Source organism: Bos javanicus, chromosome 22 (assembly GCF_032452875.1).
Source record: "Bos javanicus breed banteng chromosome 22, ARS-OSU_banteng_1.0, whole genome shotgun sequence".
NCBI lineage: Eukaryota > Metazoa > Chordata > Mammalia > Artiodactyla > Bovidae > Bos > Bos javanicus.
In genome coordinates this window covers 37,463,699-37,485,547 of record NC_083889.1, presented here as the reverse complement: position 1 = coordinate 37,485,547, position 21,849 = coordinate 37,463,699, and the positions used below count along the sequence as shown (strand labels likewise).

The following is a 21,849-nucleotide window of genomic DNA, read 5'->3' as shown; positions in this document are numbered from 1 at the left end:
TCACCCATGCTTCTCTCCCCTTGATTTTACAGTAAAATGCTGTTGCGATTCTCTTGCTCTGGCAAAACTGCTCTTATCAAGATGAGCCTTCAGCCAGCCTGGACGCACTCTGTGAGCAACTCCCGCTGTCTCCACAGGCGTTCCACAGCAGCCAGCTCCGGGCCGTGCTGACACTCACACGGTGAGGCGGCCTGGCCACTCCTCTGCTGAAAGCCTCCAGTGCCTCTCTTCCCCTCAGTAGGGGTGTAGATGGTCTCTCCTTCCTCTTTATTTACAATCACCTCCCTGGAGAGGCTTCCATGACACCCGACAGCAGAGAGCTCTTCACGCCCTACTCATTTCACTGCCACCTTTACCGGGTTTTAGGTTTCTTTTTCCACGGCACTTAACCCCCTCTGATTCCCTAAGTGGGAAAAGATTCCCTATGCTGTATGTTTTAATGCCATCTCTTACTTTTGTTTTATTGAAGGGTCAGGATTTGAACTCAGGTAGTCTCTGTAAGTATTACATCCTCTGAATCTTTGGTTTATGGTATAAGTGTGATATTACTGGACCCCATCCTTAACGCTGTGCATGTATATAAGAAAAAGGTAAGTTGAAAGAAACAATGCAGTATTTATTTTTTACACAGTTCAACTGGGCACAAGTAAGCTATAAAAATTCCCAATAAGCGCTAAAGAAAACCCTTTGTATATTTGGTTTTACATATTAATTACTCTAGAAAGTTTCTGAACTCTGTTTAATAGCAGGTCTCCTTTCTTGATAGTTTCTTGGTACTGCCAGTTCTTGCTGTCAGGTCTATAAGTAAATCCAGGGAACACACGAGTTAGTTAGCAGTCACAGTAACGATAGCTGCCCTACTTTAAAAAGAAGGCACTCTGTTTTAGGAATGTCCTGTGCTGCAAGTATTACAAATGATACAGAAACTTACGTACCTGTTGGTTTCCACTACTTCATTCACTTTATCTATTTTGCAGTGTAGCCTCCCAGCAGCAATAAACCTGGAGAGTTCCCTAATTGAGAGAGAAGGGAAAAAGCGTTTAGCATTAGCCTTATAGAGAACTGTTAGAAAAATGAATTGCACTAAATACATGATTCAGTTGTCTTTTACTCAAGGTAATATTTGGACACACAGCAGCTGAGCTGACCCCCTTAAGGGGGACAGTTATTGAACACACCCCTCAACAGCAGCGAAGTGGAGACTCTCCGTCTGTCTACCGCCCTGTGACGTGGGGGAAATGAAACCCTTAGATAGCTACGAGAGCTGCACGAAGACAACTTTTCAGTAATACCGGAGAGAATATGTGGAAAGTTGACGCCTTTAAAATACCTATTTGTAATAGAACTAGGTTGAATTTAGAGATTCATATAAGAGTCCTCCTAATTAAGAAAAATTGTGACAGATGACTCTCCCCGATACTACACCATCTTGCTCCTAGCACAGAAACACCCAAAGTGCCATTTCAAGTTGGTGGGGAAACGTGGCTGAGAATGATGTGAAGGCAGCTTAACTCTCACAAATCCCAGAAACCAGGTAAGGAAAAAAAGATAACTTCTAGCTTCAAAGCGCCACCAGCTTATCTTAAATTAGTAAGAACTCTATGTTTACAGAGCGTGCTCTATTCCTATCCTCATTAAAAATACATTTGATTTAGTCACTACAACAGCCATTCTTTCAACTGTTAGTTTTTGAATCATGTTACTGAGTGGCTTTAGGTAAACTGTGAACATTTTTTTAAAAGCTCACTGGTTCTAAACTCACTTGCGGTCACTTTCCAGGTACTCACACAGCTGCGAAACCCATCTGCACTACTGTTCTGGGTCTGAGGCCCACAGGGCAAACTACGCAAGCGGACAGCCCCAGCCTTGTGAGTCCTACTGAGATCCACAGGCGAGCTGGGCAAACTCGAGAGAAAGCTAGGACAAGCTGCAGCGAGCAGCACTGCCCAGGCATTGAAAGCAGACTGGGACTCAGCGTGCCCTCTGCTGAGCTAAGACCGCGGGCAGCTGCTGCTTCCCCTGCCCTTCGTTTACGCCCTCGACTCTTGAAGGAGACTCCAGATGCACCACGGTTATCTGTCCCTGCTCATCGCTGCGGCTCTGCCGGCGCACGCCGCCACAGCCGCCCTCCAGTAAGCCAGGCTGGTGCTCCCTCCAGTCGTCTGGGCCACTCCTTCCACCTACGTGCCCTCATTCACCCTAGTTCCTGTAAAAATCTTAGACATGCAATGACATCCACTCTCAAGGCCCCCAAGAGCTATCTCAGCACAGCCTCCTTTCTGAAACGACAAAATTAACTCCTTCCTGCCCTAAATGGGTGCCTAAGTCCCATTCCCTAGATCCAAACTACGCTTTTGTTGTCTCCCTGTGTGCTAATCAAACATACCCCAAGACGACTCATCTTCTCCAAGCCACCCAGATACTGCCTCATATACAGGTGTCCGGTAAGAAAGAATGAGCCAAATATTTGCTGTGTGAAGAGAACCTAAAAACCAGAGTTGCATCCTAAGTTCCAGATAAAACACCTACCACCAAAATTATGCAATACAGCCCACGGGTATGGTTTCTAACCTTACATATGTCAGTAACAGATGTGTCTACTCACAGATGGCTTGGTCCTTTTCTCCACCAGTATCTTACTGAGTCTAAGGAAATGGAAAAACGAAGTACAAGTGTTCTTTAAACTTACAGAAAGATTTCACCTAAACTCATTTTATAAGGTAAGAAACAAATTTAAAGCAAGGCGTTTCTAGGTAACACCACAGCTCAGTGTGTGCTTGAAAGCTCTGCCTCTAAAGCTGGGCTGAGAACATGAAGGGAAAAACGAAATAATTCAAATACCACATACTGCAGCGTGTCTAACAATACTTCCTACATTATGCACCTTATCCACAGACAGCTGAGCCTCACCCTGCTCCCAGGGAGCAACGAACGGCCTTCTCACCACCATCACACTGTTAAGAAACAGCAAAGAAAGAAGCCAGACCAACGCCCTCTCTCCATGTGCTGCTCACCAGTGAGCTCCTCCAGTATGACCCCATGAGGAACAACTCATCGGCCCTCACCACCAGGCTTTTAACTTCACCAAGAAAACCAAAGCTCCCTGGAGAGCCCAGCCTGTCTTTTTTCTTTCAAAGGAAGAGAATGAGGAAATTTCTGGCTCCATAATTTGGTTATACTTTGTGTGTTTGATTGTAAATATTACTCTAAACTAACCCATAAATAAATATTCATGTGCATGCCAAGGTGACCGAGGATGAAACGTACTGATGTCTGTAACTGTCTCTGAAGTCGTGAAAAATAAGGTAAAGCAAACACAGTGTTAAAGATTTATACAGCAATTTCTCCATGTTTGAAATTTTTCGTAATAAAACATTAGAAAAAACAAACTGGCTAAACAGAGTATGGTCTTTTAAAAATGAAATGCCTTAGAACTTCATTAGAAACTACTATATAACCACCGTGAGCCACTGCAGACTAATCCTCAAAGCTAACAGTGAAGGACCACTTCTCACGAGATGCCACGTGGACAGCTCCCCCTCTGAATATCTACTTCGCCCTGGTTCCCCGCCCCCGTCCCCTTGGTGTGCGAAGACACACCCTGTTACTTACCCGCAGGCTGAACGTCCTCCAGCAGCTCCCAGGGCACCGGGATGACGTAAAGTCCCAGCTCCCCACCCCAGGCCCCGCACACCTATCCACCTGCCCGCCTCCCACCAGGCTGCAGCTGTGCATCTCTCTGCACCAACTGATTATCGCTGCAGACTCACTTCTATCTGAAATGACACACACGTTTTTGTGCATACTTGCCAACTCTCCCCAAAACTAGAATGAAACTCCATGAAGACAGACCTGGAATAATGCCAACCATACAGTAAGGGCTTAGTACCTATTTATCTGATGAACCTTTGAATCGAAGGCTCAAAGTCTTCGATTTTTAGCAACCAAAAAATTGAAGGCATTCTCACAAGAGCTAGGACCTAACGTGAAATGTAAGACAGTGAGCTAAGAGTCACTACTGTCGTAGCAGAGTGGATCTCCAAGACGTAACAGAGACCACTTTGCTACCACAGCACCAAAGCAGAAACACACAAGGAGAAAGTGTGCGAGTGGAGACAGTGTACAAGTTTACACATTCAAAGGTATAACTGTAGAGTAAACTAACACGATGCTGTTCAGACTTACTGATCAATGAACTCCACACCAACACCAAAAGCTTCTGCCATATAGCCCAGGGTTAATGACCTGTATGATTCCAGCAGCTGGCTGTACGCATGAATTCGCATTTCTCTTACGTAGTATCGATAATGAGGCGCAAAAAGCCAGTCCTTTTTCATTTCCTGTTCCACAATAGCTGCAATGAATAAGATGACAAAGTATAACAACCTCCCTTTGGATAAACTGGTAAACTAGAAGGCGGATTTATAACATGATAAAAATTACTAGCCTTGATCTATAAAGTGTACATAGAATATTAATGAGCAATCCACAGAAGTACGATCATTTTCCTGAATAATAGTACCTATCACCATTCTAAGTAATGAGCATGTGGTGGGAAACCACAAGATAAGGTCTCTGCTGCCACAGCAACTCAGTTTCCAAGGGGAAGAAGAGAGAAATGAACAAACAAGGCAGCCTCCCAGAATAACAACAAGCTCCATGAAAATAAAACTTGAATAGTGACCGAAGACAACACAGACGCAGCAGGCAGAGCCCGGCTCAGCCCTGGAACAGAGAGGAGGGCGGGTTCAGAGGGTAGCAGGGGGACAGCTATGCAGACAGGGAAGGTGAGCAAGGAGTCTAGCGTATACTTATTTCTGGCTAGAATAGATAAAAATCCTTGGAGAATTTCTCCTTTTTTGAGTTTTTGGGTGGGGTGGGGAGAGATTCAAACGTTACACTTTGGCGAGGTGGAGATGGACTCTCCTACTAATATCCAGGTTGAAGATCCCAAGGCCTGAGTCTGGTGCTCGCTGGCAGGTTTGGGGCTGGAGACTCACGTTTGGAAATCCCTGCCATGCATGTGTACTTGATAACAGAATACAGGTAGAGAGAAGGGCAATGACAGCGCCCAGGCCAGTTAGCCACTGAAAGGCCTAACAAAGGATGAGGCACAGCCGGAGAAAATACAGAATTCAATACACTGACGTACTAAGGTGCTGAAGAAAGGTTAACTGGCAGTTCCAAGGAGGTCCGCCTATTAGATCTGCCGCTACGTATACAGTGTCCAACGCATGCTGCTGCTAAGTCGCTTCAGTCGTGTCCAACTCTGTGCAACCCCACAGACGGCAGCCCACCAGGCTCCCCCGCCCTGGGATTCTCCAGGCAAGAACACTGGAGTGGGTTGCCATTTCCTTCTCCCACGCATGAGAGACACTTAAAAATACTTACTGACCCAATGCCCAGCTATATGTACGGAGACATGAAGAAATACTCGTTATATTTTAGAGAAAAAGGTACTTAAAAATCCTAAAAAGCTACTTAGAAACCTGTGTGTAAAATACACCTACGTATATTTAATGGTGCTTCGTGCCTGTGTCTCTGGACACAAATGCCCTTGGAACCTGAGCTCAGCGGTTGCCTCAAGAGAAAGAGCCCAGGCAAGCCAAGGATAGAGCGCCTCTTTCTTCTTTATGTGATACATTAGAAAATTTTCCACATATACAGAAAACCTCAGGGTTTTGGGGTGACTGCTACTTTCCAATTTTCCAAGTATGTAATGAACAGAAGTTCTGGGAGGATATATAACTATCTTAAAATGATTCTGGAACAATTCTGTGTAATTTGTAATACGAATTTGGACATTAAGACTTTCTCACCTCGGTTTATTTGTAAACTTCTGAAAACTAGGTTTTACCCAGAAAAGGATGTTACTTCCTCTTTCAAGTAAAATATTTCAAAGTACACAGTCTATGAATACTTAGCAAAGCAAAAAAGCTTATTACAAAGCCAAATAAATGCTACATATCTCACTACACAGGAGCAGACGGTAAATGATACAAATGGTAACTTGTCAAAAGATTCACCTGTCTGTCCTTTGCGTTTAAAATGCCTGGGAAATGGAGGGCGGTCCCAGGCCTGGCCCCGCCGTCCCAGGGGTGCCCAAGGGCCGCTCTGCCTGCACCCCGCCTGCAGGTTGAGTAGGCAGCAGACTGTGACACACACGCATCGAAACGCTACTCGGCAGGAAAACACAATGAGCCACTGCAAAGAAATGGCAGTAACATGGGCTTTAGTGCAAGAAACGTACTGGGCGCACCACGGGGCTAGTAGTCGGCAGCGTGGTGCTGACAGGTCAACGGACCACGAAAGCAAGTCCAGAAATAAACAGACACCTATGCCCAGTTAATCTATGACAAAGGCGGCAAGAACATACAATGGAGAAAAGACCGTCTCTTCAATAAGTGCTGCTGGACAGCTCCGTGTGACAGGATGAAACTGGAACCTTCCCTAACACCACACACGAAAATAAACTTAAAATGGATCAAAGACCTAAATGTAGGAAAACAGAACACTCTCTGACATAAATCACAGCAATGTCTTTTTTGATGACCTCCTAGAGTAAAAAATAAACAGGAGTTAATTAAAAGCTCCTTCACCTCAAGAAACCACAGAATGAAGAGACAACCCATAGAATGGGAGACATTTGCAAACAAAGCAACCTACAAGGAGTTAATCTCCACAGCACTCAAACAGCTCTTGCAGCCCTCGGTCAAAAACCAAACCACCCAATCACAAAACAGGCAGGATTTCCCTGGTGGTCCACGGTTAAGACTCTGTGCTCTCAATGTAGGGGCAAGCCTTTGACCCCTGGTCAGAGAAGATCCCACATGCCTAGCAGCTAAAAAAGAACAAATGGGGGCAGAAGATCTAAATAGACATTTCTCAGGGGAAGAAATACAGATGGCCACGAGGCACAAGAAACATCAGTAATTATCAGAGAAATGCAATCAGAACTACAATAAGGCATCACCTCACCATGATCTGAATGGCCATCATCAAAATGTCTACAATAAATGCTGAAGAGGGTGTGGAGGAAAGGGAACCTTTTTACACTGTTGGTGGGAATGTAAACTAGCAACAGCCACTATGGAGCAGGATATGGGCTTCACTGAAAAACTAAACAGAGAACTACCACATAATCCAGCAGTTCCCCTCGTGGGCATATATATATGTGGAGAAAGCCATAATCGGAAAAGATATATGCACCCCAGTGCTCACAGCAGCACTTTACAACAGGCAGGACAGGGAAGCAACCTGTCAGCAGAGGAGCAGATACATATGAGTACATACACATAATGGAATGTTCCTTCAGCCACAAAAAAGAATGAACTCATGCCTTCACCAGCAACGTGGATGGACCTGGAGATGATCACACTAAGTGAAGGAAGTCAGAGGGACAAAAAGCCTATGATATCACTTATGGGTAGAATATCAAAGTCCATACAGAGGACCTCATTCACAAAACACAAAGACGCACACACTTTGATAACTAGGACAAACTTCTGGTTACCAAAGGGGAAAGGTGTGTTGGGGGAGGGGAGGCATACATTAGGAGGCTGGGGTTTACACACACACAGTAATATATTACATGTATTTTACAAACAGATAACTGACAAGGACCTACTGTATAAGAGAACTCAACACTGTAATAACTAGACAGGAGAAGAATCTGAAGAAGCATACACATATGTATCATGTAACTGAATCAGTTTGCTTCATACCAAAAACACCACTGGGTAAATCAACTCTACTCCAGCACACAAAAAGTACTTAAATTTAAAAAGAAAAGAGATGTCCATGGTATTACCTGCAGGCCTGGGTGACCCGGGACGCGGTCACATTCCTGGAGCCTGAGCAGCCTGTTGCCAAGGCAGCGCTGGGGTGGAGCTGAGGGAATGGGGGAGACGTGCCTGCAATGGAGTCCCCCTCCCCTGGACCCTCAGTGCCTGGTCCCCTGTGAATGGGACCCCAATCTCCAGATCTAGGGGGGGCCCTCCGAGAGCTCAGTCAAGCCTAGAACACCCAGATTACGGTCGAGCCGCCGGGTAGGAAGAGCTTTGACCTGTCACCTGGTCTCCAAGTCTCCCAGTGGTGAGGCTCCCACCAGCAGCTTCCCTCCTTGGAGTTGCCCTACCCAAGTACTACAGCACCCTCAGGAGCACAGTTCACGGAGGTCTTGGGATTTTGGGGAGTACAGGAGAAGGGGGAAAAAGTCAAAAGACCCGAGCCCTGGCACATTCCACTCTAATCTACAACCCCGGAACACAACTTTCTCTAGGGCTCCGATTGCCCAAGAAACTGGAGGGGGGCATGGAGGACCGCTGCCGCCTTGTGGACGTTTCCTATAACAACAACCTGAAAACCGGTTAACAGATACCAAGGGACGCTTTCATGCAAAGACCGGCACAATCAAAGGCAGAAACGGTATGGACCTAACATAAGCAGAAGACATTAAGAAGAGGCGGCAAGAATATACAGAAGAACTATACAAAAAGATCTTAATGACCCAGATAACCACGATAGTGAGATCACTCACCTAGAACCAGACGTCCTAGAGTGTGAAGTCAAGTGGGCCTTTAGGAAGCATCACTATGAACAGACTAGTGGAGGTGATGGAATTCCAACTGAGCTATTTCAAATCCTACAAGATGATGCTGTCAAAGTGCTACACTGAATACGCCAGCAAATTTGGAAAACTTAACAGTGGCCACACGACTGGAAAAGGTCAGTTTTCATTCCAATCCCAAAGAGAGGCAATGCCAAAGAATGCTCCAACTACCGCACAGTTGTACTCATCTCACACGCTAGCAAGGTAATGCTCAAAATCCTTCAAAGTAGGTTTCAGCAGTATGTGAACTGAGAACTTTCAGATGCACAAGCTGAGTTTAGAAAAGGCAGAGGAACCAGAGATCAAATTGCCAACATTCGCTGGATCATAGAGAAAGTAAGGGAATTCCAGAAAAACATCTACTTCTGCTTCACTGACTATGCTAAAGTCTTTGACTGTGTGGATCACAACAAACTGCAGAACATTCTTAAAGAGATGGGAATACCAGACCACCTTAGCTGTCTCCTGAGAAACCTGTATGCAAATCAAGAACAAACAGTTAGAACCTTACATGGAATGACTGACTTGTTCAAAACTGGGAAAGGAGTATGACAAGGCTGTACACTGTCACCTGTTTATTTAACTTACATGCAGAGTACATCATGCGAAATGCCGCACCGGATCAACCACCAGCAGGACCAAGATATCCAGGAGAAATATAAACGACTTCAGATATGCAGATGGTACCACTCTAATGGCAGAAAGTAAAGAGGAAGTAAAAAGCCTCCTGATAAGGGTGAAACAGCAGAGTGACAAAGATGGCTTAAAATTCAACATTTAAAAAAACTACAATGATGGCACTGGGTGCCATCACTTCATGTCAAATAAAAGGGGGAAAAGTGGAAACAGTGACAGACTTTATTTTCTTGGGCTCCAAAATCACTGTGGATGGTGACTGCAGCTATGAAATTAAAAGATGCTTGCTCCTTGGAAGGAAAGCTATGACAAACCTATATTAAAAATCACAGACATCACTTTGCCAACAAAGGTGTGTATGATCAAAGATATGCTTTTTCCAGTATTCATGTACGGATGTGAAAGTTGGAACCATAAAGAAGGCTGAGCACCAAAGAATTGATGCTTTAGAACTGTGGTGCTGGAGAAGACTCTTGAGAGTCCTTTGGACAGCAAGGAGATTAAACCAGTCAATCCTAAAGGAAACCAACTCCAATGAATATTCATTGGAAAGACTAATGTTGAAGCTCCAATACTTTGGCCACCTGATGTGAAGAGCTGACTCACTGGAAAAGACCCTGATACTGGGAAAGACTGAAGACAGGAGAAGGGGGCGACAAAGGAGGAGATGGTTGGATGGAATCACCAACTCAATGGACATGAGTTTGAGCAAACTCCAGGAGATGGTGATGGACAGGGAAATGTGGTGTGGTACAGTCCATGGGGTGGCAAAGAGTCACACATGATTTAGCAACTGAACAACAATATGTAAAATAGGTAATTCACAAGGACCTAATAAATAACACAGGGAACTCTACTTAACACTCTGTAATAACCTAGATAGGAAAAGAATATGAAGAGGAATACATGTACGTATCTCTGTAACTGAACCAGGTTGCTTAACACCAAAAACAAACATCACTGTGTAAATTATCTCTACTCCAGTATACAATAAAAATAGAATTTAAAAAGAAAACAACAGAAATATCAACAGTATTCCCCTCAGGCCCGGGGACCTGGGCTGCAGTCACACCCCTGAAGCCTGAGCAGCCTTGGGACCCAAGGCTGGACTGGGCTGGGGCTGAGGGAGCTAGGGAGGATGTACCAGCAAATGAGCCCCGTCTGGACCCTGAGTGCCTGGTCCCCTGTGGATGGGACCCCAATTTCCAGATCCAGGCGGGCCCTCCTAGAGCTCAACCACGCCTAGTGCACCCCAGAATGGTGGACCCTCTGGGCTGAAAGAGCTCTCAGTGTCACCTGGTCTCTAAGTCTCCTGGGGGTGCGGTTCCTACCGCCAGCCTCCTTCCTGAGTTACCCCACCTAAGTACCATAGCACCCTCAGCAGGGCAGGTTGGGGAAGGCTTGAGATTTCTCTTGGGGGGGGGGGTGGGGGGTGCAGCATAAGGGGGAAGTCATGAGACCAGAACTGTGGTGCATTGCACTTTTATCAAAAACCCTGGAACACGACTTTTCTCCAGGGCTCTGACTGCCCAAGGAACCCGAGAGGGGCGTGAAGAAGTGCTGCCACCATGTGGACATTTCCCACAACAACACCTGAAAACAAGCCAGAAGGAAAGCCGCTCAGGTGCCTGATTCTCTGCGACCCCATGGACTATACAGTCTATGGAATTCTCCAGGCCAGAATACTGGAGTGGGTAGATGCTCCCTTCTCCAGGGGATCTTCCCAACCCAGGGATCAAACTCAGGTCTCCCACATTGCAGGCTGATTCCTTACCAGCTGAGCCACCTGGCAAGCCCAGCGCATACTGGCAACTCTTCAAATTCACAAGGCCTGCTGGGCTGTAAAGGACACCTGCCCTTTAAGCAATGGCCTAGGGCAGGTAATCAAAAAACAATTCAAAGCATGCTGGACCTTCAACAAGTCAATCTTAAGCGATCAGCTTAAGATAAACACTGCCTTTCCCCCCCACCCTTTTCTGAAAGCACATGAAAATATGCTCCATATTGCTAATTATTCAAGAAATAATTAGCACCAGTCTGACTGGTCATCATCAAAAAGACTACGAACAGCAGTGTGGGGAAGAAGCATACACGTGTTCGGATGCCAGAGCTGCTCTGCTGTGAACCTGAAACAGTCACATCTTAGTCATTAGTTCAACTCCAAAATCAAGTAAAAAGCTTAAAAAAACAAACAAACAAAAAAAAACGACTACAAACAGTAAATGTGGGAGAGAGCACGGAGAATAGGGAACCTGCCTATGCTTTCGGGGCACAATGGAAACTGCTAACAGTCACCAGAAGGGACACATGGAGGTTCCTTAAAGAAACTAAACACAGGCTGCCCATGACCTGCTCTCACTCCTGGCCTTGAGGTGGAGAAAAGCCTCACTTCAGAAAGACACGTGCACCCAGCATTCACTGCAGCACCATTTACACTAGCAACCAGTCCATCCTAAAGGAGATCAGTCCTGGGTGTTCTTTGGAAGGACTGATGCTGAAGCTGAAACTCCAATACTTTGGCCACCTCATGCGAAGAGTTGACTCATTGGAAAAGACTCTGATGCTGGAAGGGATTGGGGGCAGGAGGAAAAGGGGACGACAGAGGATGAGATGGCTGGATGGCATCACTGACTCGATGGATGTGAGTCTGAGTGAACTCCGGGAGTTGGTGATGGACAGGGAGGCCTGGCATGCTGCGATTCATGGGGTCGCAAAGAGTCGGACACGACTGAGCGACTGAACTGAATTCAACAGGAAGCACCCAAAAGCTCCAGGGAAGATGGATGGCTCAAGCGAGCGTTTCATACATGTACAATGAAGTATGACTCAGCCGAAGAAAAGGATGAGTTAATGTCATTTCCAGCAGCATGCATAGCCCTGGTGATGATCACAGTAAGCGAAGGAAGTCAGACAAAGAACGACAAAAAGCCTATGAGATCACTTACTGGTCTAGTCTACAGACTGATGTACATGAACTCATTTACAAAACAGAAACAGACGCAAGAGACTTAGCATAGACACTTCTGGTTACCAAAGGGAAGGGGGGGGTTGGATAAACCAGGAGCTTGGGAAGAACACACACACTATTGTAAGACAGTAAACCAACAAGGGCTGCTGGACAGCACGGGCAGCGCTGCTCAGTATTCTGAGATAAGCCGTATGAGCAAAGAATAAACAAAGAGTGAATATGTGTGTGACTGAGTCACTCTGCTGTGCCGCTGAAACTAACACAACGCTGTAAACCAACTACACTCCAATGAAGTTTTTTTTAAATTTTTAAATATCTGGGAAATGAGTAAATTTGGTACATATCCCAAGTGTCTCAAATTACAGACACTTTCACGAAGCACTTAATGACACAGACAGGCACTGTGCTCGTGTCAAGATCATTACAAAGAAAAAAAAAGTAAGGTCTGCTCCTAATAACTCTGGGTAGCAGTAGAGAAAAACTGTAATAAAGCATCCCAGAATAATTTGTTTTCAAAACAAGGCATATGTCCAATAAACACATGGAGATATTCAAAACCATCATGTATCACTGCACCCACTAAGATGCCTATAATCAAAAAAAACACACAATTAACATGTATTATGGTGGGGGCTGGGGGGATGGGACTGGGACTCACACGCTGCTGGTGGTAAAACGGCGTAGCTGCTCTAGAGAACAGTCTGGCAGTTTCTCAAACAGTTTCTCAAATAGTTACCATATGACCCAGCCATTCCATTACTAGGTATACACCCAGGAGAAAGTATACACTGTGTCCATACGAAAACTTGTATATAAACATTCATTACAACACTGTTTATGATAACGTCCATCACCTGATAAATGGATAAGTAAAACCCTGTCTCCATGCAGCGGTGTGTCACTCAGCTGTAAACTGAATGAAGCTCTGCTCTAGGCTACAGCACAGGTGACAGCAAAAGCATGCTGGCAGAAGGAGCCGAGCACGAGGCTCTGTGTAAACCCATTTATGCGCCATGTCCGAAATAAGCAAATCCATGGAGACAGAAAGACCAGAGGCTGCGAACAGGAAGGGGAGGTGACTGCCGATGGGTACAGAGCATCTTTTGGGTGATGAAGATGTTCTGCAAGCACTGGTGTGGTTGCACACCTTGTCAATAGATGGGGCACGAAATAAGAGCACCAGGAACGCAGACAAAGGGTTTATTAAAAACCTCTTCGGCCAAAGGAATAAGGAGAAAGCTCCACATTTGAGCAGAATACAGACCATGGGATCCATAGCCATAAAAAAGGGAGAAGGGCAATTCCACACTTCCAACTGTGTGGGCCAACATGAGAAGATAGGACCACACAGGTCCTTCCACACCTTCCCTGTTCCCACGCTGCCTAAAAGGGAGTATGAATCCCCATGGGGTTTCCCAGGTGGCTCAGTGGTGAAGAATCCACCTGCCAATGCAGGAGACACAGGTTCGATCCCTGGGTTGGAAAGATCCTGTGGAGGATGAAATTGCAACCTACTCCAGAATTCTTGCCTGAAAAATCCCATGGACAGAAAGAGCCTGGCAGGCTACAGTCCATGGAGTTGCAGAGTCAGATGTGACTGAGCACAGACACGTGAATTCCCACAAGGCAGCCGAACTTTCTAGGCATGGAGAAAGCACGCCATAAGCACTGGGCCAACACCCACTTCGAAAGTAAAAGATCATCATTTGGAGTCCTCCTTTCCCAAGTTTTGTAAATGCTGCCTATTTATATTAACCAAATACCTTCCGAAACTTGCAGCAGACAAGAGAATTATCAATGCCAAGTTGTTTTAAGTTTTAGGAAAATCTGGGAAGGAACCCTGGGTTGAACACCACAAACACATTCAACACATTTTCTCAACCAACATCCCTTGAAAATGATTTGCAAATCAGCACAAAGACTCAGCTAATGCACAGCTAACTCAATTGAAAGGAGAGTCAAATTCCCATACATCAGTCGCCAAAACACTCAATGCTTAGAACCACTTGCTCACTCGTGCTCAGGGGTCAGGCATACTTCCTCGGCAGAGAACCAGACAGCTGATCTCTCTAGCTGGTGAGGCCGCAGAACTGTCATGCATTTTTCTGTGTTCTGTTTTGTTAAATAATCCTTAAAAAAATGTAACCATCAATCTTACCTTGTGGACCACACAAAAAGATATTTGATCAGCGTCTAAACAAGAATGGACAAAGATTAGGCACGCTGACCAAAGAACAACAGCTATCTCTGCACACTGTATTTTTCATATATGTGAAAAATCATCTAAGGTTCTCCACAGACAGAGTGAGGAATAAGATGAAGACAGCCCGAACGAACAACTCTATCCTTACCTAACGACTGGAAGAAAACAGAGTAACGGCATTCGTAGAGTGAAAACAGGTACTGGCGGACGGCCGGCAGGCTGTGCAGCACCTCGAGGATCTCTGCCCCTTTAATCACCTAGGGGTTTTTCAAAGAACAAATGTATGCTTCAATGATTATGGTTTATTTATTCTGGAAAAGCATGGTGTATTCTCTAAACATGAGTATCAAAGACTCAGTCGTTACCTTTTCCCTGAGATCCGGTCTTTCTAAGGCAATCATGCTGACATAGACGGTGTAAGTCACAAAGGTTTTATAATCCATGAGTTCATAGGATGTAAATGTTGAAACTGTGTCAAGGAAGAGTTCAGCTGCCTGTTTGAAATCACGAATAGCTACACAATAAAGACCTTGATATACTTTTAGGCGGTTCCTCCGGTCCCAATCTCCTCCTTCCTCTATCAAGCTATAAAATTAAAACAAAAGTCATAATCTGGAAATAAACAGTGCTTTTTGCAAGCTTTGTATTATTATGAAAGAGAGAACAACTTGTCACAACTTAAACCAAAAAGTAATATATAAAGAGAATAGTTTCCTAAATAAGTACATTAATTATTTGACCAAGTGTACTAGTTGGAAACAAAAGAAACAGATTTCTTCTATCAATTTCTTATTCATCGCATCGTAACTTAGAGGGAATATACCCCCACCACTAAAACGTACCTTTTGGCCTTTTCTGTATTTCGAGTGATGAGGTCATTATCCATGTAAAATAAACCAATTCTAAGGAGATAGAACACAATATCCAGTCGGTGACCCAGCGCCACGGTTTTGTCATAGGTCCTGCGAAAGGCTGTCAGAGCACCTTCCTGTCAAGAGAACAAGGCGAACAGGTGAGAAAAGGTTAAATGTTTTGAAAGCTACAGCTGTCTAGGATTTTCTAAGCAAAAAGTGGGAGGAGAGGTAGGCGTGGAGACAGAAGAGTATGGCCATGAGATGGTAACTGTTGAAGCTGGGTGGTTACTATTCTCTCCACGTGTATAAAGTGTAAGAAATACATCAAATGTGTCTAAGCATATACTTATATTCTAGGGGGAAAAAACACATTCATAACTTATTCACCATTGTTTGAGTATTCTTCTTTGTTCTATATATTCAATATTTTTCCTCTAACAATTACAATATGCTACTTTTACTTTCCTGTAAATTATCAATCCTAAAAACTAAAGAGTATTAAAAAATTTTACCTTAATCACTTAGAATGCAACTGATTATTTAAATATACAATTCCATCTCAAATCATTGTGGAATAAAATGTTTTCATTGCTTTAAAAATATGAATATGTGGGACTTCCCTGGTGGTCCAGTTAGGATTAAGACTCTGCATTCCCACTGCTGCGGGTATGGGTTCAACCCCCAGCTGAGGAACTAAGATCCCACATGCTGTGTGACGTGGCCAGAAAAACCAAAAACAAAAAACAAAAAAGAAAAAAAGAAGAAAGAAAACGACGTGAGCCTGTGACATCTTGTTTTATGAGAAAATAGGGAAGACCAATGAGATCATGTCAAAAGGACAAAGAAACCATCTTAAAGGAACTTACACTAACAAATCTATAACAAACTGACCACCAAAAATAATAATGACTATAATCAATACAGTACAGTGAGAAAAATCCACCAAGTCGATCATTTAGTAAATAAAATAAAATATTAAAAACAAAGTAGGGCTTCCCTGGTGGCGCAGTGGGTAAGGATCCACCTGCCAATGCTGGAGACACGGGTTCGATCCCTGGTCTGGGAGGATCCACGTGTGCCACAGGGCAGCTAGCCCAGTGCGACACGACTGCTGAGGCGGAGAGCCCTGGAGTCCACGCTCCTCCAGAGAAGCCACCACAACAAGAGGTAGCCCCTGCTCGCTGCAACTCGAGAAAGCCGCACACAGCAGCAAAGATGCAGCATGCCAACAGTAAATAAAGATTAGACAAACAACAAACGGAGGAACGAGGAAAACTCCTCATTTTAGAAGAATGCTATTGCATAGACATGGACTATGTTATTAGAAGACCACCAACGGACAAAATGTGGATTCCAGCGTATCCTTGTTGGAATTCCTCAAGGCCTGAATCAAAAGCTTGACATTTCTCATTCATTCATAATACTGCATCCTGTTCAAACTATATTAGCTATATTTTAAACTGTTCTGTACTTTTCAACTTTTACAATAACCAGATCTTAAATCTATAGTCAGCAGGAAAAAAATAAACTTGTTTTAAATTTAAATCAAATAATAAATAACAGTTCAGATCACTTAACATTTCAGCACTTTGCCAAGGTACTAGTCTAACTCCTGTGCCCCTGGGAACTATCATTATTCCTATTTAATAGCTGAGGAAACTCATCCAGTTAAGTAAATCATGATTACTGAAGCCAGAAACAGAACTCAGGCAATCTGATCCAAGAGTCCACAGTACTCAATTTTTTAAAGTTAATGCCATGTTATCCATTATCTCAACACTTCAGGGTACACTGCTTACAGTCAAGGACATCCAAAGCCCATCCTCTTAACCACTATTATACAACAACTAGGTTAAAAAATTTAAAAGACCCAATACTTGCAGGTGCCCCTCTTACGCCGATAGCATAAGTTCGGTTGGCTGCTGGGCTGAAGAACAGTCACAGATACTAAGACAAGGACTGTTTTCTGTCCCTGAGATTTCATCTCAGGGTACACGCTGGAGAGACACAAGCATATGTACACAGAGGCACACACAAGCACAGTTTTACAGCAGCAGCTTATCTTAGCAAAAACAGCTGAAAACACCACAGGGGTCCAACCACTGAATAGTTAAATACAGCACAGCATCACCCTGCTACAACGGACTACTAACCAGCAGTCAACCAGAATGAGCAAGAGCTAAGCACTAACATGGACGGTCACCCAGACAGAATTTTGAAAGAAAAAGTAAACAGCACAGCATGAGTACACTTCGATACACTTTAAACCAATCCCTTTTAAACCAATACTGCCCAATTTCTACAAGTGCCTACACGTGACTACAAACGTACAAGAAGAGAATTAAAAAGATAATCTCTCAGGAGGCAGAAAAAAAGAAAGAGCAAATAAAACTTCAGCATTAACCCTAAGATTTTAGTTTCTTACAAACAGACAATTACTTGCGTAAAGCACTGGTTCTGGGAAGCACCAGAACCAGTGCTTCCCAACCAAGACAAGCTACAAAAATAAACTACGGAAACATCCAAGTTTGGCAACATCAGCAGACACGCATGTCCGCACACGCACTTCTCTGAATCACAAGGAGAGATGGGGAAGAATACACACCTGGCTGCTGTCTGGGGGGCCGAGGAGAGAACAGTGTAGCAAGAAAACCATTAACTTTTTCTTCGTTCATTTCTGCACTATTCACTAGTTCAGGTAAGCAGATTACCTGTGCAGTTTTGGGAAGAGGGTACTTAATGTTTAAAATGAGACCCTGAACAGTGCCCACTTCAGGCTACACAGACAGGAGAGACCACCTCACCCACCTTGTCGCCTATCCGGCAGAGGTACTCAGCCTTTGCCATCATCGCGTCTCGGATTTCGCTCTCCCCCAGATTCTTCTCTGCATCCTCCAGCTCCTCATCCAAACGTTTCAACTCGTCTTCGTTCGCCTTCTTCATTTTGTTGAGCAGGTCCACGTCCATCTGCCACTCCAGGGACTTGCACAAGGCTTCGTAATAAGGAGCCATGTCTGAGAGAGAGCAAGAGGGGTGTGACTTAGGCGTGCTTACCTAAGTGCTTACCCCCCATCTTCTTCCTCCCACACAAGCTGTGAGGTCGTCCGCCGGACCCCTGCCCATTAGCAGGAAAGGGCTGGGCACCACGAGGTGCTTGCTACTGGGAGGCCAACATCAGGACCAGGCCTGTCACCGCCGCCCTCTCCTAGGGCCGGGGATAGGGCAACCCTTGGTCTGCCTCTCGGTGGCTGCTGTACTGAGAGAAAGGGCGAGCTTGTTTATAGCCACAAACACCTCAGACCCGTGCACTTAAGGCTATAGCGTCCGCTGCCATCACTACTGGGAAGGGCAAAAGGAACCGATGCCAAGTTTACCCTCCACCGGCAATGCTAACGTCCCCGAGACCAGTCGCTAATGACAATAAGCCCTGTCTCTGGCTCGGTGCTCAACAACTCGGGATACCCCCAACCTGGTCCCAAGGCGGGAGGCGCACAGAGCCGCACACCACTCTGAAAGCCTGGAGGTGCTGAGAAAATGAAAGCCCCGAGGTGCGGATAAGCCAGGTCTGATCTCGGGGTCCCCGTCGGGGTAAACCCCTCAGGCTGGGGAGCGCGGGGCCGCCCGGGCCTAGGCCGCTGACTCGGCGCTCCCGCGGGCCTCACTGTTATCGCGGACGGCTGCCATCAGCTCGTCGCGGACCGCCGCGTCCCCGCGGTGCTCGGGCAGGCTGAGCAGGAAGCGCAGCTGCGCGATGCGCAGGTCCGGGTTCTTGGGCAGACCCTCCTCTTCCAGGTTCTCCAGCGGCATCGCGGCGGCGACAGCAGCGGTTCCGAACAGACGGCAACTCACAGCCGACAACTCAGCCGAGACCGGCGACGGCGGCGGCGGCGGCGGAAGTAGGAGGAGACCCCGACTGCACCGGGACGCCTCCAGCCCGGCTTCCGGTCCCAGCTCCGCCTCCGCCCGCAGCGCCCCCTGCTGGACACTCCCGTATATGCCCACCCCGGCCCCGCGGTTTTCCCCGCCTCTCAGGAGAGTCCCAGGGAGGGTGGTCCCCACCTCCAAAGTTGGATTTCCTGAACCTCTTTCTCCCTCCATTTTTTAGCTATTTCACTTTCCAATCCGTTTGTGATTAATAGAGGCTGGCAATCTTGAGGATTTTGAAAATATAATAATAACAACAACAGTAACCACCACAACAAAAAACGACTGCAGTTGTCTAGGCCCTACTCTTCCCCTTTCACCCTTCTTCTTATACCCATTTCTTAAAAGATATGGAAGCATAGTTGCTGTACAATATTATATAAGCTTTAAAGGTTATACTCCATTTACAGTGGGCTTCCCGGGTGGCTCAACGATAAAGAATCCACCTGCAATGCAGGAGATGTGGGTTTGATCCCTGGGTTGGAAAGATCCCCTGAAGGAGGAAATGGCAACCCACTCCAGTATTCTTGCCTGGGAAATCCCACTGACAGAGGAGCCTGGCGGCTGCAGTCCATTAAGTGGCAAGAGAGTCAAACGTGACTTAGCAATTAAACAACGACTCCATTTATAGTTATTATTTTTAAAAAATAGGCTGTATTCCCCATGTTGTACAACAGATCCTTGTAGCTTATTTTATATCTAATGGTCTGTCCCTCTCACTCCCCTCTCCTGAAACACCCTTCAATTCTCTTCCCCACTGGTAACCACTAGTTTGTTCTCTTTATATCTGTGAAGACTTTCACTTTTATGAGGAACTCATTTTAATTCTCTTAACACTAGGAAGTAGTACTGTTACCCCATCTTGTAGATAAGAAAAACAAAGCACAAATAAGTTAGGGAACATGATCAACCAAGAGTCTAAAATCCATGTTCCTTCCATGCTTCTCAGAAAGTAGCTCCCAGATTCCAGTCTTAACACCATAGCACCATATGTTTATTCATAATTTAAATCGTTGCATGACTATATTTTCAGCCTCTTTTTGTTCATATTGCTACAGTCTTCAGTACTGGTAAAGGTTACGTGAAATTCCACCCAGTGGATTTCCGTAATTTACTTTTACTCTTCCTTCCATTAGAAATGCCTTTAGGTTGTCTAAGGTTGTTATCTTCCTATTATAAAAACCAAGGTGAACACCTTGGAATGCACAGGGTATTTTGTATTTTACACTTTTTTCCCCTTAGCATAAATTCCCATTCAGGTTTGATCGGCACAAAGAAGACATGCTTTGTGATTTTCAGATATTGAATATTAAATGCTTTTCAGAGAGAGTTAAACCGTTTACACAGCCACTGAACCATTTGGAACCGTCACATTCTCACCAGCAGAAGGCATTACCATATGTTTTTAATATCGTGTCTGTTTTTGGTAAAAAAATAAATATTTTGAAGGCAACTCAAATGACAAGGAAAATGCTGAGAGCACAGAAAAAATCGCCAACACTCCTCCATGCTAACCTTCTGGAGCTCCCCAGGTGGTGCAGTGGTAAAGAATCTGCCTGCCAGCAAACGAGACGCAAAAGACAGGGGTTCGATCCCTGAGTTGAGAAAATCCCCTGGAGTAGGAGATAGCAACCCACTCCAGTATTCTTGCCTGGGAAATCTCAAGAACAGAGGAGCCTGGCAGGCTACAGTCCATTGGACTGCAGAGAGTCAGACAGGACTGAGCGACTAAGCACCCTAAGCACCAAGAACCTTGTAAACCTCTTTCATTCATTCATTCCACAAACATTGCACAGTTGCAAAGTACCAGGACAGACATAGCCTCTGGGAACACAGCAGTGAAGAAAATGTGGGCCCTGTCTGCATGGAGCTTACATTCTAAAGACACTTAGTTCCACTGAAACCCATCTAGGTTACATATTAATAGGCTCATTTTGAACGTGTACCTTATGAACTGCTTTGTTCACTCACCATGTAGGGTAGATGTCTTTTCATGCCAGTAAATATGGATTAACATCATCACCTCTAATGACTACACAGGAGTCCATTACTTGTATGTGCCAGCTTTTCCTCTTTCAATCCGTAACTCCTATCATCTGAATATTTTTCATTTTCTCACTCTCATTTTCAGATACCATCAAGTTGATCATCTATGTGCATATGTTTCCACATTTGGTTTGTTATTCCTTACCTCAAATCCCTAGAAGTAAAACTGTTAATTAACAGGGTCTGTACATTTTATATTTTGACATAGTAGATAAGGATTATATAAATTATTTTTCTAAAAATTAGATACCATCTCACATTCCCACCAACATTAAACAGAGAGCCTGTTTCCCTCTCTGCCAAGACCTTTTCTTCACCCATTTTAATCTTCAGCAACAAAACATGTTTTGCTTTCCATTACGTTTCTCTTATTATGAGGTTGAATTTCTTTTCACATTTGTGCTGACCTGTATTTTCCCATTTGCTAAACTCCTACCTTGCTTCATCAATTCCTCTACATAATCTTCCTGATTGATCTCTGAGCACTGTTCATATCTTCAGGATATAACTGCTTGTCAAGAAATGCAAAATTTCCTATAGTCATTTTCTACATTTTTAATGAATTTTTAAAACATAGATGTTTATAATGTTTATATAGTTAAATTTA

General features: G+C 44.8%; 2 protein-coding genes across 7 annotated transcripts in view; one reads left to right on the top strand and one right to left on the bottom strand.

The window, feature by feature from the left end:
- The window catches only part of ATXN7 (ataxin 7), a 163,447-nt gene extending 160,058 nt beyond the window's left edge, over positions 1-3,389 (top strand). For all 5 annotated transcript variants that reach the window (XM_061396501.1, XM_061396503.1, XM_061396502.1 and 2 more), the window contains 3 exons: positions 33-2,132; positions 2,633-2,720; positions 2,896-3,389. The gene's annotated coding sequence lies outside the window, so the exon portion shown is untranslated. The remainder of the gene's footprint in view (positions 1-32; positions 2,133-2,632; positions 2,721-2,895) is intronic.
- PSMD6 (proteasome 26S subunit, non-ATPase 6) lies at positions 596-19,180 on the bottom strand. 2 transcript variants are annotated; one of them, XM_061396505.1, is made up of 8 exons: positions 18,935-19,180; positions 18,081-18,286; positions 15,261-15,406; positions 14,784-15,003; positions 14,567-14,675; positions 4,186-4,354; positions 936-1,013; positions 596-798 (listed from the first exon to the last, which is right to left on the bottom strand). In XM_061396505.1, the coding sequence occupies exons 1-8, from the start codon at positions 19,077-19,079 to the stop codon at positions 702-704; spliced, it is 1,170 nt and encodes a 389-aa protein (XP_061252489.1). In that variant the 5' UTR covers positions 19,080-19,180; the 3' UTR covers positions 596-701. The 2 variants fall into 2 exon arrangements, with proteins under 2 accessions (XP_061252489.1, XP_061252490.1); XM_061396506.1 differs by lacking the exon at positions 18,935-19,180 and adding an exon at positions 18,742-18,928.
- Positions 19,181-21,849: the final 2,669 nt, after the last annotated feature.

Coding starts and splice junctions, on each gene's coding strand:
- PSMD6 (XM_061396505.1), bottom strand. CDS start 19,079: ATGCCGCTGGAGAACCTGGAAGAGGAGGGTCTGCCCAAGAACCCGGAC. Junction 18,287..18,934: donor GGCAGCCGTCCGCGATAACA/GTGAGGCCCGCG, acceptor GCTCTCTCTCAG/ACATGGCTCCTTATTACGAA. Junction 4,355..14,566: donor TGTTTTCTTCCAGTCGTTAG/GTAAGGATAGAG, acceptor TATTCATTGCAG/CTATTGTGGAACAGGAAATG.